General features: G+C 50.8%; 1 protein-coding gene across 1 annotated transcript; it reads left to right on the forward strand.

Annotated features, from left to right (window-relative positions):
• The first annotated feature begins 602 nt into the window (after positions 1-602).
• Positions 603-12833, forward strand: SLC2A2 (solute carrier family 2 member 2). The gene is made up of 11 exons (XM_009902358.2): positions 603-682; positions 1278-1373; positions 1895-2160; positions 3301-3425; positions 4459-4574; positions 5469-5631; positions 6601-6788; positions 7839-7943; positions 10465-10566; positions 11741-11944; positions 12642-12833. Exons 1-11 carry the CDS (start codon positions 650-652, stop codon positions 12831-12833), a joined length of 1590 nt encoding a protein of 529 aa, XP_009900660.2. The 5' UTR covers positions 603-649.
• Positions 12834-16889: the final 4056 nt, after the last annotated feature.

A 16889-nucleotide genomic window follows, 5' to 3' on the forward strand; every position in this document is an offset into this window, starting at 1 on the left:
TGTGCATGCAGGTAAGTCTGTGCATGGACACAGAAAGAGAGAGAGACAGACCTGGCTGCATCTGCATTTACAGGTGTTTGGCTCAGTCTGTTCCAGACACACACCAATATATTTTAAAGCAGGTGCCAAGTGCTATCTAAATAAAACAGTCTTGGTCATTTTTTCTAGCTGCTTTGCTGCCTGTGCTGGGAAAGGTTTCTTCTTGCTCATTCAGCAGGAGGGCTGTCACGGAGCAGAAGGACCCAGCAGAGAAGCTAAGAAATGTGCTGAACATCTCAAAAAGATGCTTCGGCATCTTCCCCAAACCCTAGCGAGTCACACTGCAGGCTGGTCAGCTGAGGGACTGCCCCAAACCAGCCTTTCAGCTGGATCATTGGAATTCCTCAGGTCTCCCACTGCTTCATTTGTCCCCCCAAATACAGGGATTGGACTAGCGGCTGCCCTGAGCCAAGCAGTGGCCAAACAGCATGTGTAAGGCTTTGGTTTCTCATTAACTCCAGAGTTGATATAATCCCATCTCTTGGAGCACCAGACAGTTCTGCTGCTTCCATCCCAGCCCTGCTCTCCCTTCTTCCCTGCCCAAGCTCCCACTTCCTTTCACAGCCCAGACCAGTGACTGCTCTTGGGAGGACAGTGGAGAAGCTGCAAGATGGACAAGAGAAACAAAATGCAAGCGGAGAAGGTAACCATGGCTTGATGGTATTTTTTGCACTAGGATTTCTGCATGAGCCCAGCACTCAGCAGTGGCATTTAGTGGGTGCCAAGACCAAAAACAACAAGAAAAGAAAAGAAAAATCCCTTCCCCTAATTACTTGCTCTTGATGTCTGCACACTGAGCACAGAGGCAAAAGGGGTCAAGGGATATTTTGGTTTTAGTTTTAAGAGCACCTCTACCTCCTCAGATTATTTTAACTGTGATGGAAGGAATTAATACTCGAAGCAGCACTGCTGGAAAACACCATTTTGGTCATTTTTTACCTACCTGTTCTGCATCTGCCCCGGGCTGGGGAGGGGGCAGTGAATGCTGCTGCAGCAGGCAGAGCTGCTGCTCAGCCGGGAGCACCAGGGTGAGGACCGGCAGCGCAGCAGGGAGAACCCCGGCACAGATTGCTCTTGGTGAGGCAACACTGCCCTGTCTGATCCTACCCTCCTCAGGGAATTTGGAGCCAGAGAAAGCAGCACCTCTGGGGGCTAGGGTCCCAGGGGACGGGGCTAGGGTGCAGGTTTGGGCAGGGCTAAAACAGCAGGGTGAGGCTGATCTCTGCTTCCTCCCCCAGCACCTCACGGGAACGCTGATCCTCTCCGTCTTCACTGCAGTGCTGGGCTTTTTCCAGTATGGCTACAGCCTGGGTGTCATTAATGCCCCCCAGAAGGTAAGCAGAGCCCCCTGGAACCGTGCACAGCCAAGGGACATGGGCTTCAGGGCTGCCAAGGCTGGTTTGTCCGTTGCAGAAGCCCTCCGGAGGGTTCTGTCCCTTCCCGAGGTGCTATCTGTCACTGCACAAAGCCCCCACGGTAAAGCAGAGGGGTGAGAAAACAGCAGGGACCCCCGCGACTGCCACTCCTCAGCAAAAGGAGCCAGGTTCTGCATGTCTTGGTGATGTCCCCAGCACAGTCTCTGTGCTCAGACCAAGGGCTGGCACCTCTCCATAGGTGCCAAATTCAGGCACTGTGCTCACCCCATGCCCAGGAGGTGAGGTCAGACATGAGGGATACTCTGTGCCTGCCTGCTGCGGGGCCAAGTGCTGGGGAGCTGTGGGGGACCCAAATCTCACCTCTGCAGAGACTCTGATGAAAAGTTTATCCTGGGGCAGAAAGAACACCCAAAAGGGGAGGGGGTTGGGGGTGGTGATAGAGAGGAGCTGATGGCAGTTTTCCTCTCTGCCCATCACAGGTGATTGAAGCCCACTATGGGCGTGTGCTGGGCATCACCCCCCTGGGCAGATACGCCCCAAATGCCTCTGAGGAGGATGGAGCCGGCACCACAGCACCCTGGTTTGGCACAGAAGGCACCCCAGCACCCCCAGATGACAGTGCTGAGGACCCTGCCGCCTCATCACACATCCTCACCATGTACTGGTCCCTCTCTGTCTCCGTGTTTGCCATCGGTGGCATGGTCTCCTCCTTCACCGTGGGGTGGATCGGCGACCGGCTGGGGAGGTGAGAGAGCCTTGTGTGCTATGACTGGCATGCCACAGCCCAAGCCTTTGTGCCCCATTTTCCCCCTAGAGCCCTTCCCTCCCTGTAGAGATACAATTAGTGTGATTTTCCCTAATTTAATGAAAAAAACACCCACCCAAAAAACCCACAACACCCAACCACCAAATCTCCAAAGTCCCACTCCAGCCATCACAGAGATCTGGCTTATTAAAACCCTCAAGTATAAATCAGAGGGCTTATTGCAACTTTTAGCACTTCAGACAAGCAGCTGATGAGCAGCCTTGAGTAACTTCCAATTTTCCCCCCTTTCTTTCCCTTCCAAAAAGGAGAGGAATAGTGTTTGTTCTACAGGATGTAGAATCATAGAATTGTTAGGGTTGGAAGGGGCCTCAAGGATCATCCAGTTCCAACCCCCCCTGGGCAGGGGCACCTCACACTAGATCAGGTTGCTCACAGCCACATCCAGCCTGGCCTTCAAAACCTCCAGGGATGAGGCTTCTACCACTTCCCTGAGCGACCTGTTCCAGTGTCTCACCACCCTCATGGGGAAGAACTTCCTAACATCCAATCTGAATCTACTCAATTCTAGTTTTCCTCCATTCCCCCTAGTCCTGACACCCTAAAAAGTCCCTCCCCAGCTTTCTTGTAGCCCCCTTAAGATACTGGAAGGCCATAACTAGGTCTCCTCAGAACCCTCTCTTCTCCAGACAGAACAGCCCCAACTCCCTCAGTCTGTCCTCATAGGAGAGGAGCTCCAGCCCTCTGATCATCCTCCTGGCCCTTCTTTGGACACATTCCAGCAGTTCGAGATCCTTCCTGTAATAGGCTCACCCTAGATCAGGCTGTTCACTGCCACATCCAGCCTGGCCTTAAAAACCTCCAGGGATGAGGCTTCCACCACCTCCCTGGGCAACCTGTGCCAGTGTCTCACCATGCTCACAGTGAAGAACTTCTTCCTAACATATACTTTTAGCTGCCCTTACTGCGCCCCTGCCCGGTTATTTTTTGGTGCCTACACTCATTACTTCTTCCCCTGCAGTGCTGATTAAGTCACTTAGTAGCTCTCAGTGTAGGTTGTGATGGCTGCTTTGGTTGAGAGAGGTGCCAGAATGAGCTTTGCTGCTGCTGCTGCCTTTGCAGGGTGAAAGCCATGCTGGTGGTCAACGTCCTCTCCATCGCTGGGAACCTCCTGATGGGGCTGTCGAAATTTGGGCCGTCTCACATCCTCATCATCGCCGGGAGAGCGGTCACTGGGCTGTACTGTGGTAAGTCCAGGCAGGGTCAAGCACTGCAAACCAGCTCCATGGGCTGCAGCCTAGTGTTTCCTGTGCTTTTTGGATCATTATGGGTTTTTTTTTAGTTCAGTAGGGGTCTTACAGGTAGAGGGTTCCCTCTTCTCCCTGTGTCTGTCCTTCTTGATCCAGGATCTTTCCTAGAAGCACTTGGGTTGGCTCTACCATGAAATCAGATTATTTTATGTTATCCTAGAAAGGAGAGAGTCCTTCCTCTGCATGTCAGGTAATTAGTGATAGAAGAAGAGGGAATGGCCTCAAGCTGCTACTGGGTAGGTTTAGACTGGATATTAGGGGGAAAAAAATCAGGGAAAGAGTGGTCAGGCACTGGAATGTGCTGCCCAGGGAGGTGGTTGAGTCACCAACCCTGGATGTGTTTAAAGGTCGTTGGGATGTGGTGCTTGAGGATATGGAACCTTGTAGAGTAGGGTTATCAGTTGGACTTGGTGATCCTGAGGGTCTTTGCCAACCTGACTGATTCTGTGATCTCAAGGCTCTGAGTCGGTGGTGGCTGTTGGGACAGTATGTCATTAGCCAAGCTGTGTAACAGGTTCCCTAGACTGCAGTGCTATCAAGCAGATAGTAGAGGAGCACTGTACAGCCTGAGGATAAGATAGTGGGCAAGTAACATGGAATGATGTCATAATTAGCTAAGAATAACAGCTCATTATCACTCATACTGCTACACAAGCACAATACTCTGCTCTGAAGGTTCAAGGCAAGTTTTAAGAAAGCTCTTTGCTCTGTAATAACTTCTCCCAGAACATGATCTCTGCTCCATGATTGGAAGTGTGTGTGTGCAAGTGTAAAGGCTTCCCAGCTTGGGGCTCTCATCCAGGGATATCTGAGCACCTTTGCACCTTTGCAGAGTGCAGGTTGTTCCCAGCCAGGCACTAGAGGCTTAGTGGGATGTGGGATGCAGCACACAGGCTCCATTTGGGAAGCAGTTTCTGCTGGTTGCCAAGATGTGGTCTAGAAAGGTGACACCTGCCTGTGCTTGGTGCAGGGCTCTCCTCTGGACTTGTGCCCATGTACGTCAGTGAGGTCTCTCCCACGGCCCTTCGAGGAGCGCTGGGGACTCTGCACCAGCTTGCTATCGTCACAGGCATCCTCATCAGCCAGGTAAGAAGGCAAGTGCACAAGTCTAGACAGAGTAGTTCAGAGATTAGAGACACTCCCCTGATATGCTGGGGCGTCACTCACCATTCCACCCCAAAACTGAAGAGCAGTGCAGAGCAATCTGCTCTGATGCGGCTCTGAGCAACCTGATCTAGTGTGAAGTGTCCCTGCTCATGGCAGGGAGGTTGGAACTAGATGATCCTTGGGGTCCCTTCCAACCCTAACAATTCTATGATTCTATGAGCTTAAACTCCCACCTTGAGTCAGAGGTGTCTCACAAAGATGACTTCTTATGAAATAAAACGTACTTCTGCAAACAATTTGTCCCCTCCCCTGCCAAGCTTTTGTGAGCATCTCCTCAGAGTCAGGCTGACTCCCAACATAAGACCCCTGATCTTCAAGGTGCTCAAAAATGGCTTCAGCAGATTAGCAGGGAGCTCAGCGTCCCTGTCAGCACTGCCTACCCTGGCAGCAGTCCCAGCTACATGACAGGCTGGCACATAACTGTACCAAGAACCAGCACATCCAGAAATGCTGAACATAACCACAGAGTTCATCTAAACTGATTTAGCCAAAGACTGTGGATAGACAAGGGGGTAGGAAAAAGCTCCCAAGGAAGGTCCTGCTTGCCCCACAGGCTGTGGGAATGCAAACAAACAAACAAAATGCTTTGCAGAGGGCTGTTCCACAGCACCTGTAAGCCAAAGTCTTGCTCATGACATTCCACACCATCTATTCTTTCCCTCTTTGTTAAGTGTGGATCACAACTAAAGAAATCCAATTGTTAGGACTGAGAATTAGCTTCTGGTTTGCCTCCAGGCTGTGACTTTGAAATGCTGTGCTGGTCTTTCCCTAGGCTCCCAAATAACCCATTCACACATACTTCAATTCTTCCAGGTCCTTGGACTAGACTTTCTTCTGGGCAATGATGAGATGTGGCCCCTGCTCCTGGGTCTGTCTGGTGTGGCTGCCCTTCTGCAGTTCTTCCTGCTCTTGCTGTGCCCTGAGAGCCCTCGATATCTTTACATCAAACTGGGGAAGGTGGAGGAAGCTAAAAAAAGTAAGACACACATTCTGGGCTGTCCTGGAGCTGTTTTTACACTCTAGATGGTGCTACACACAGAAGGGAAAGCCTGGCTGAGGGATCACACATGTAGCTGGCTATAATTACTCCATCCCACACAGCACATTTGCAGGTGGGATTTTGGACACTGGCACATAGTGACTGACTAAGGCACACTCGCTTCTGTGTCGCTGTGGGTGGTGTGAGCCTCAGCATGCCACTCCTTTCCATCACAGAGCTCACATCTAGCAGATGCCACCCCCAAAACCCCCATTCAACTGGAAGGGATTTCAACCAGGTGTGAAAATGACATCTTCTGGGGAACAGCTGATGTCTGGCTGCTATTTGCAGCTCTACAGGAAATCCACAGTGGTTACTGCAACCAGTGATGCATCTCTTAGCCTCGTTCCAGCCAGGTTCCAGCCATGTGTGCAAGCAGTAAGAGCAGTCAGTCATAGCACACAGCTGAAACTAGGAAGCTCTGAGGTGCTGAAATATAAATTACTTCTGGACCAGAAACCATTTAGACACATGAGACACTGGAACAGCTTGCCCAGGAAGGCGGTAGAAGCCCCATCCCTAGAGGTTTTTAAGGCCAGGCTGGACATGGCTCCGAGCAACCTGATCTAGTGTGAGGTCTCCCTGACCACAGCAGGGGGTTTGGAACTAGATAATCCTTGAGGTCCCTTCCAAACCTAACTATTTTATAATTCTAATAAGCATTGCAGCAGGATATGGCTTGAGTGTGGCATCTCAGAGCTTTCACAGATCCAATGTGCTGCTGCCCCTTGCCAAGCAGACACACTCTGGGTACTTGGTGTGCCATGGGAGTCCTGAGGGCAAGAGGCCATTACTGTCCATGTGGTTGGCTTCCCCTGCCTTTTGGCTAGAGAGATTCTTGTCCTTACCCTACTCCCTATCTACCACTGAAAATAAAATGTCAGTCTTTCTTTTTTTGTGGTTAAGGTTTGAAAAGGCTCAGAGGAGACTGTGACCCGATGAAAGAGATTGCTGAGATGGAAAAGGAAAAGCAGGAAGCTGCTAGTGAGAAGAAAGTCTCCATAAAGCAGCTTTTCACCTCTTCCAAGTACAGGCAGGCTGTCATCGTGGCACTGATGGTGCAGATATCTCAGCAGTTCTCAGGAATCAACGCGGTGAGTCTCCCAAAAAAAACATTGGCCTTTGGAAACCCACACTGAGAGGGAAAAGGTAGTGCTGGCTCTGCCCAAGCCAGGTAGGGGTGAAGGAAAAGCTTCTCTGTGGCCACCATCATCAGCGCTGAAGGCAGACCTCACCGTCAAGCCAAGCTATGGAAGGACAGGACAGGAGGGTGTGAGGGAGCTCAGCATGAAACCAGCTGGCAAGCCAGAGCCATGCTGAGCTCTCCTGTGATCCTCCTCATACCTAAGTTCACCAGCACTGCACTCTGTTTAAAGACCACCTGCTCACCCCAGGAACCACAGTCACTGTCTTCCAGCTATTTTTAGCTAAACAGTTTTTGTAGCACCTCCTGGGACACCAGAAATCACCATTTTACACCTAGGAGCATGGAGCCTCCTTCTTAAACCAAGCTAAGACTCACATTTTGAAAGTCTGGTGGCAGCTTTCCAAAGGTTAAGGCTCTACCTCACAAGCTTTCAAAACTCTCTAAGAGCATTTCCACACCAAGCAGCGTGGCAGCATGCAGGGATGCTCAGCCTCACGGGGCTGAGCTGGGGCTCGGCATCCCCCAGAGCTGAGCTGCCTTGGCTTGAGGCCATTCCCAGTCCCATCTTCCAGCCACAGGCTCAGCCACCCACTTGCCTCCTGCCCTTGGAATCACCTTATTCTTGGAGAAAGGGAGGCATCTGAGTCATTCGAATGTAGCAAGAACAATTGTTAAAGGTCTTTGTCTCCAGTGCCCAGTGTTGGTGACCTGGCTCCCAAGGTTAAACCTGGGACTACATGAAAGAAAACAGCTTTAAATGTGCAAATGCAGCAGCTCAGGAGGAGGATTTCCACGGGATTTTGAACTCCCTCAGGCTCCTCTGAAAGTTTAAGCTGTAATTATTATAACAAGCCAGTAAGAAGCTGGAAAAAAGCAGACCTAATCATCATTAAATTACTTCACATCTCAGCCAAGCGAGGTGCAACTCTTCCTTCAAGAGAACAAAAAGTTTCACCAGCCCTGTTGCCTAATCCTTCATCCTGATGTATTTTGATAGATCTTTTACTACTCCACAAACATTTTCGAGAGAGCTGGAGTTGGCCAACCCGTTTACGCAACCATTGGCGTTGGAGTGGTGAACACAATCTTCACTGTTATCTCTGTAAGTAAACACCTCTGCCCCCCACAACCCTCCAGACTACAGGAACACCAAAGCTACAGCATGCTTTTGAAACATGATTTGGTCCTGCAGTTGGGGCTGGGAGTTGCAGTTTTGCAGGGCTGACCCTGTGCACCTCACAGGAAAAATCATTCCCTGGCCGAGCCTTGCTTAACAAAGTTGAAGTTGGCAGCTGCCAAATGGCACTGCTGGATGCCTCAGGAGGGAGAACTGCATCAGCTCTGGTAGCTCAGCTTTTCTCCTCCCCTCCCCATCAAATGAAAGTTGCCTTTGAGATTGAAATTCTGCAGGTGGAGCAGGCAGGGGATTGGGGTTGTGATGGGGAAGGCAGCAGCTCACAATCTGCCTCTTAGCTGTTATCTTTCAAGTGGTTTTTCTGTATGCCTATAGCACCTGCACCAGTAATAGCCAAAGGCTGTTCCATGCCAATGAAAGCAACCTAGCACCTACCTTGTGGTATCAGTGTGGGGCTCAGTGGCAATAAAAGGCTGGTTCCCTTCCTTTGTCTGAAAACAAGCCCTATCAGCAGGCAATTATTTCTTTAATGTGCCATTAATAGAAGATCAGGAAATGCCAAGTGCATTTCCCTCACATCTCCAGAGGGATTTAAGGACTATATGCAAGGTAGAAATACACAGCTGCAAGAGATCTCATCCACCAGTACCCCCAAGTCCTTTTCTTCAGGGTGGCTCTCAAGCCACCTTGAAGAAAAGGGCTTGGGGGTACCAGTGGATGAGAAGCTCAACATGAGCCAGCAGTGAGCACTTGCAGCCTAGAAAGCCAATCACATCCTGGGCTGCATCCAGAGAAGCACAGCCAGGAGGTCGAGGGAGGTGACTCCCCCCCTCTACTCCGCTCTGGTGAAACCCCACTGTGTCCAGTTCTGGAGCCCCTGTTACAGAAAGGATCTGGAGGTGCTGGAGCATGTCCAGAGAAGGACCACGAGGCTGATCTGAGGGCTGGAGCACCTCTCCTGTGAAGGCAGACTGAGGGAGTTGGGGCTGTTCAGTCTGGAGAAGAGAAGGCTCCAAGGAGACCTAACTGTAGCCTTCCAGTATCTGAAGAGGACTACAAGAAAGCTGGGGAGGGACTTTTTAGGGTATCAGGGAGTGACAGGACTGGGGAGGATGGAACAAAACTAGAAATGGGTAGATTCAGATTGGATGTGAGGAAGAAGTTTTTCCCCATGAGGGTGGTGAGACACTGGAACAGGTTGCTCAGGGAGGTGGTAGAAGCCCCATCCCTGGAGGTTTTTAAGGCCAGGCTGGATGTGTCTCTGAGCAACCTGATCTAGTGTGAGGTGTCCCTGCCCATGGCAGGGGGGTTGGAACTGGATGATCCTTGAGGTTCCTTCCAACCCTAACAATTCTATGGTTCTGTGATCTTTGTCTAGGAGGTCTTGGGGTGAACCTGCTGCAGAGGGAGGCCACCACAGGTCCCATACAGGGGAGAAAACATGATGTTTATTGTGGAAAGAGGCAGGGAGGCATGCAGCTGGAAAAGGTCTTTCTCAGGCTTGAAAGGGTCTCCTGCAGTTTGATCTCCACCCTGGGGCTGTGCTGCTTGTAGCCTGGGCCATTTGCTCTTTGCTTCTTTTGGCCATAAGCACTTAAAAATTACCTACATTTGTCAATAAATGACAGACCCTGATCAAAAGGCAGCAGCACTGACAGGCAGGTGGACCTTGGCAAGGGGAGAAGGGAGCACAGAGCCTTGCCATGTGCACCTTCCTGAGTTGGCAGGATGAACTGCCTCCAGCCAGAGATGGTCTCTCAGAAGCATAAATCCCTCGCTGTAATGACAGCAAAGGCTGTTCTTATAGCCAAAGGTGTCCTCTGAAGCAGAGAGGGAAGGAGCAGGCAGCCTCAGAGGTTAGTGCACAGTATCTGAGGGCAGGTCAGATGTGCTGTCCTCTGGAGTTACCCACATCTTCCCACTGGGTGAAGTGACAGCTGTTGAAAGTTGGGTGAGACGACTGGAGTGCACCAAGAGGAGTTGAGAAGGAATAAGCTAGAGCTTGTGGCTGCCAGGGGAGCAAAAGGAATCTGGAAGTAATTGGAGGGAAAATCCTGACTTGGGGAGCTACACAACTATTCCTTTCCTAGGACAGGCAAGGTGCAGTGACCTGTGATGTGACTTGAATCTTGCTAGATTTTGCAGACTGCTTCCAAACTAATGCAGACCCCTCTTGAAAAACAAAAACAAGAGAGAAAAAGTCCTCCATAGTCAGCAATGCATTCACAGGAGCAGTGGGAATTCCTGGGAGCCTGGCAGTGCATAAGTCTTGAGTAAATGAGGGCTCACCTTGTCCCTGGCAGGGTGGCTGCTCAGTCTGGCTCCCCAACAGCCACTGGCAGAGCTTCTCACGCTTGGAAACCACAAGAGCTAGAAGAGCAGGAGTGTGTTGTGTTAGTGGTAAGGGGTTGCTCATTGCTAGGACACCTGACTGAACCTCCTGAGAGCAGCATTGCTAGAGACTGAGCTACTGCACATATTTCTGCAGGTCTTTCTGGTGGAGAAGGCAGGCAGAAGATCCCTGTTCCTGGCTGGCTTGATGGGTATGTTGGTAAGCGCCGTGGCCATGACAGTTGGACTTGTGGTCCTGGTAAGGATTTCTCTCCATCTTCTTTCCATGACTTGCAAACCAGAAAAGCCAAACCACCCTTTAAAGCGAATGTTCTGCATTTTGATCTCAGAGAAGTTCAGAAAATGTCTGTTCTTAGAAGGGACAGTTCAAAGTGGCCATAGCTGGAGCCATTTCTGGTTACAGCAGTGCCCAAGGACATTATGCTCATTTGGCCCTCGAGATACCCCAATGCTGCTAGAAAGGAGATGTCCCCCTGTCCCCTCCTTGAGCCCAATGACAACCTCAGCTCTTTAGCAACTGTGCTGCTCCCATGGCATAATCCCATGCCTGCTAAGAAACCCTAGGGCATGCCTCCATGAGCCCTAAACCCTCAACTTGCACCTCCCTGGCTTGGTGCAGGGACAGTAGGCTAGCATTTGTCATTAAAAAAAGAAGGGACAAATTATTCCTTCTGACACCCAGGAGAGGAAGTCAGGCTGTGAGACATGGGGCAGAACAGGCAGAGGATGTAAAATCATACAATGGTCTGGGTTGGAAGGGACCTCCAAAGGTCATCTAGTCCAACTCCCCTGCAGTGAGCAGGGACATCCTTCATGTCCTAGATCAGGTTGCCCAGGGCCCTGTCAACCCTCACCTTGAGTATCTCCAGGGATGGGGCCCCAACCACCTCTCTGGGCAACCTGTTCCAGTGTTGCACTACCCTCAAGGTAAAGAACTTGTTCTTAACACCCAAGCTAAGTCTACTCTTCTCCAGTTTGAAACCATTGTCCCTTGTCCTATCACTACAGGCTTTAGTACAAAGTCTGTGTCTGGACCCTGTCAAACTCAGTCCAAAGCACTGGTGCAAGCCCCTGCCGAGACGCAAAACCAAGTAAGAGGGGAGCCTCCTTCAGGGGACACTTTGGTCATTAACAACAACACCATTTTGCCTCTTCCTGGCCAGGCTGCAGGCAAGGAGAGGGCTCAAAGGTATAGCTGAGCTGATAGCAGTGAGCCCCCAAGCCCCGCTGCACGATGGCACCACACACCCAGGCAACAGCCAGCACGAGAGTTTAGAGCTTTAATTATTTGTGTCCAGTCCCCACTTGCCTGAACAGAGCGACTTTCTGAAGAGATGCTTAATTAAAGTACTAATGATAATTCATGAGAGCTGTGCTGGGAGGCTAAGGCTGAGCGGTGCGCCCTCTTGCAGAGCCAGTTTGCCTGGATGAGCTATGTCAGCATGGTCGCCATCTTCCTCTTCGTCATCTTCTTCGAAGTGGGGCCGGGGCCCATCCCCTGGTTCATCGTGGCCGAGCTGTTCAGCCAGGGCCCTCGCCCCGCCGCCATCGCCGTCGCCGGCTTCTGCAACTGGGCCTGCAACTTCATTGTGGGGATGTGCTTCCAGTACATCGCGGTAAGGAACCCCCCTGAAACCCAACGGCAGCCCAGTGGGGTGTGCCTGTGCCTCACACGTCTCCATCTCCAAGCCTCGCTGAGCACCTCAGCCACCCAGAGGAGGAAGGGGAAGTCAGCAGCAGCACAGCAAGAGGACACAGTCTCAAGCTGCACCAGGGGAGGTTTAGGCAGGATGTTAGGAAGAAGCTCTTCATAGAAAGAGTGATTGGCCATTGGAATGTGCTGCCCAGGGAGGTGGTGGAGTCACCATCACTGGAGGTGTTTAAGAAGAGACTGGATGAGGCACTTGGTGCCATGGTTTAGTTGATTAGATGGTGTTAGATGATAGGCTGGACTCGATGATTTCAAAGGTCTTTTCCAACCTGGTTTATTCTATTCTATTCTATTCTATTCTATTCTATTCTATTCTAAAAAGCAGAGAGTAGGCTGTTAGTACTTAGCCACAACAAAAGGACACAGCCAAGGTCAGCAAAGCCAGCGGAAGCACCAGCTAGAGTGAAGAAGCCATAAAGAGATAAAGCTAGTTTACACAACTAACTTATGTTGGTATCAGACCAATGGGATTTATTTGGACCTTATTTTCCCTTTTACATCCAATGGCCATTTATTTACATTCTGCTACTTTCTGTCCAATATTTGTGGAACATTTCCAGGCATCACCCTAAAACTACCACCCCTCCCTTCTGCCCCCACAGGACCTGTGCGGCCCCTACGTCTTCGCCATCTTCGCGGCCCTGCTTCTGGTCTTCTTCCTCTTTGCGTACTTCAGGGTCCCGGAGACGAAAGGGAAGTCCTTCGAGGAGATCGCAGCTGTGTTCCGCCGCAAGAAGCTCCCAGCCAAAACCATGACCGAGCTGGAAGAGCTGCAGCGCAGCGAGCAGGCATAGACATCACCACTCGCCCAGGAAGGAGGGGGCTGAGCCACAAGAGCGCTGGGCAAAAGCCTCAGTTCACCTTTCAGCTGGCAGCCTCAGTTCACCTTTCAGCTGGCAGCTCAGGAGGACACACCTGTCCCATGCCTTCTGGCTGCTGCAATTCATGCCTCTGAGCCTCCCTCCGGTGCTAACCTGGTGGTTTACTCTGAAACACTTGGGACAAGTGGGCTGTGGGAAGAGCCAGGGGAAGGATGGGAGGAATGTGTTACACCTGCGTTCACACACCCCGCTGGAGGAGCCTGATGGGACAATGATCTTAACTAGTTTGCAAAGCAGAGTCATCACTCGGCTGGAATGAAGGAAGGAGTGGGTCAGCTGATACTGTAGCCTCATCTTTGTGTCCCATGCTTGCTGCTTCCTTCTGCTGAGTGATCTGACACTTTGAGAAACCAGCTGCCAGTGCAGTTGTGCCAACAGCACATGGCCTTGATCACCCAAGGAAGGTGAGGAAAGAAAACAGACTGGACAAACTCCTCCATACTCTTGCCTGTGCAGAGGAAGAAGGTGGATCCCACCTGAGTCAGCTGGGATGTACCTCACTTGCTTTGCTACCCATGCATTAGGGAAATGCTATCCAATTGATAAGGGTTTCTCAAGTCGTTTATAGGAGAATCTCTGAGGGGGCTGATGTGCCTTTTTTCCTCTCTTGTTTCAGCTAGACTATTTACCTCCTCCTTCCTCCTAGGAAGCCTCTTCTCCCTCCCTTATCCCTGCTGCAGCACAAGACACAGCACATCATTGACCACACAATGGGCCTGGGCACTCCTGGCCCTCAGGACAGGAGACTCAAATCCATCACCAAGTCACCTCTTGCTGCTGTTCCTTTCCCACCTCTCTTTTTGCCTAGTGCTCAGATCCACAAGCTTTAGCTTCAGCTGAGGCCTGGGCTCTCCATACCAAAACAATTAATGATAACCCAAAGGGGACCTGGGTTAGCTGGAAGGCACCCCACTGATCCAACTCCCACTTTGCACCACTTACAGGTTTGCTGGCTGGATGTGTTTCAGCCAAGACCAGGAAGTCTGACCGGGATCAGGAAGCCTGATCCTGCAAGCAGGAGGCTGTGTTGCTCCTATGCCCTTGTTTGTGCTCGTTTTGCTTCTTTATGAGGTACTTTTATGTGACAAAATCAACCTGCAAGGATTTTTTTCTTACTTTTTTTTTTTTTTGGCAGGGGGAGAGATATGTTGGAATCACTGTAAAATGCTGCTTGATTTTTAATATTTCTATGTTCCTTGTTGTGATGGCAGGCTGCTTTCTAGCAACTTTCTCAGGATAGAAGCCTATTATTTATTCAGAGATGAAAGCCCAGCATTGCTAGGTCACTTTGAGCTCATCGTGGCTGCCAGGGAAGCAGTGACCATAATGTAACAGAGGATGAAACATAACAAAAAGCAGGAGAACAGACAAGCCAAGGAGGGTTGTAGGCTGCTGCTGTTGGGTTGTTCATGCTCCTTTCCATGTGCCTGGACTTATTTCCTTTGCAGACTTTACTCTCTTGGTATTAATACCCTAGAGCAAACTCTGGTCCCTTCCAAGTGACTGGAAGTGTAGCCACGAGGTCCACTGGGGCAAGTGTCTGGCCCCAGTATGTGCACTGAAGCAGCAAGATTGCACCAAAGGATTTCCTGAAGTGACTGCTGAGATTTAACTAGAGGAGAACTGGGTCAGTGCTGTCATGTGCTGCAGCAGTGAGGGACCTGAGACTGACACGGGGTAAGCAGGGTGTGTAGGAACCAGGGGCCTGGCTGCACAGAAAAGAGCTGCAGAGCTCTGGGTCAAACTGTCAGTGTGCTGCAAATGAGTGTCCCCAGGTGAGGTTAGCTGTCTCAGAAGTTCTCCAGGGTATCTACAGCAGTTAGGTAAATACTGTAATGGATTGTCTGAATGTAAAAGAAAACAATGGGGGGTGGGGGGTAGGAAAGAGATGGATTCTTGCTTTCAACAATGTTATCTATGTCTGTTACATAAAAGTGACAATGCACCACATCTACAGCATGTGCTGGCTTGTGCTCTTCTTTTTCCCTCTCCATATCTCAGACCAGCTCCAGATGGGAGGTACTCTCCTGGCAGGACATGTTTGCCCCATAGGTGGTAATTGCCTTTGAAATGGATGGTCCAGAGGTGAGACCGGCTGGATTTGTGCAGGTATCTAATCCAGCTGTCCCCACTGCCCACCTGCAAAACCCACTGTAAAGCACACCTCTGCTTCCGTGGACACTGGGGAAGCTTAGACTCAGTGCTGAGGCCTTTCTAGGCATGACAGACAGGAGGAGCACAGCAGATTTGTCCCTGCTCTGAGGCAGAACCAGGCTGGGGTTCCTCCAGGAATGGAAGGATGGGACAGCAGAAGCAGGGTGGCAGGGAGAGTACTGGCACTGGGGTCCTGGATGACCCTGCTGTGATTTGGCCAGTCTGCAGAAACAGAACAGCTTGGGCTGTGGCCACACAACAGCCTTACAGATGGTTTAACATGAGACACGCTGTTGCAAACTGCTTTGCTAAACTTCTGCTAAGCTTCGTGCTGATGCCCTATGGGCATCAGGCAGTGCCATGGTCGGTAACTCAGCAGTGAAGTGCCCCAGAAACATCAGGCAGTGACACTGTCGGTAACTCTGCAGTGAAGGGGTCATTTATTTAGCAAGAGTGAGCAGCCAGCCTTTGTTCTGTGTGTTACCAGGTGAATGATAGAAGAGCCTGGTCCAGTTACCGCAGCGCAGCACACACATCAGCTTAACAAAGCCCAAACGACACCACTGCCCAGAGCCATCTCCCTGAACTTCCCGGGACATCTGCCTGGGGCTCCAGAGGCGCTAAAGTAAAATGACTGTGAAAACCTCTGCATGTGTTTAATCAGCCTTTCTCTCCTCCTTTCATCCCACACCCATGAGAAGCCTTTGGCTGAGCTGCAGTAAACCCATGAAGTCTGGAGGGGGTCTCTCAGAGTTACCAAGCTTCACATGCCAATAATTAATTTTTTTCCCTGTGAGCTTCCAGCAGAAGTTAGCCTGCACTCACTCCCTGCTGAGCTTCAGGGTGTGCTTCCTTGCAGCAGCTGCTGCGTGGAAGGGAAGTCAGTCTTTGCCTTTCGGGCTGGGACCTCACACCATGGACTGACCCCCTTTGACAATCCTGAGCCACAAGTGGACAATGTGCCTTCATGCATTTTACTATTACTGTTTCATTTATTTGCCTGTCCCTCTGGAGATTATGCTCTGCTCCTTGCAGGACGTTTCAAATCACTTCTGCTTGTGGTTGCAGTGGGGTGGGCTGCAGCCTGTGACAGAAGGTGCAGAACTGAGTGCTGCTGAAGGCTGCAGCAACCCTTGTCCTCACCAGAATTCTGGGCACCCCGGTTTAAGAAGGACAAAGAACAATTGGAGAGAGTCCAGCACAGGGCCACTATGATGATTTTAGGGGACTGGAACATCTATCATAGGAGGAAAGGCTGAGAGAGATGGGGCTGCTTAACTTGGAGAAGAGGAGACTAAGGGGGATCCTATTAATGCTTCCAAATGTCCAAGGCGTGGGTAGGTGTCAGGAAGATGGGGCCAGACTCTTCTCAATGGTCCCCAGTGACAGAACAAAACATAATGGGCATAAACTTGAACACAGGAAGTTCCAGCCAAACATGAGACTGGATTCAGATTGGATGTTAGGAAGAAGTTCTTCCCCATGAGGGAGGTGAGACACTGGAACAGGTTGCCCAGGGAGGTGGTGGAAGCCTCATCCCTGGAGGTTTTTAAGGCCAGGCTGGATGTGGCTCTGAGCAACCTGCTGTAGTGTGAGGTGTCCCTGCCTATAGCAGGGGGATTGGAACTGGATGATCCTTGAGGTCCCTTCCAACCCTAACAATTCTATGATTCTATGAGAAGGAACTTTTTCACTTTGAGGGTGGCAGAACACTGGAACAGGCTGCCCAGAGAGGTGGTAGAATCTTCATCTCTGCAGATTTTCAAGGCCTGCCTGGAAGTCTTCCTGTGTGATCTGCTTTTAGTGATCCCGCTC

Source organism: Dryobates pubescens, chromosome 13 (genome assembly GCF_014839835.1).
Source record: "Dryobates pubescens isolate bDryPub1 chromosome 13, bDryPub1.pri, whole genome shotgun sequence".
Classification (NCBI taxonomy): domain Eukaryota; kingdom Metazoa; phylum Chordata; class Aves; order Piciformes; family Picidae; genus Dryobates; species Dryobates pubescens.

Bases quoted from the DNA above. Each gene is read 5' to 3' on its own strand.
- SLC2A2 (XM_009902358.2), top strand. From the start codon at position 650: ATGGACAAGAGAAACAAAATGCAAGCGGAGAAG. The intron at 2,161-3,300 runs GTGAGAGAGCCT...CTGCCTTTGCAG, and splicing joins ATCGGCGACCGGCTGGGGAG to GGTGAAAGCCATGCTGGTGG. The intron at 4,575-5,468 runs GTAAGAAGGCAA...CAATTCTTCCAG, and splicing joins CAGGCATCCTCATCAGCCAG to GTCCTTGGACTAGACTTTCT.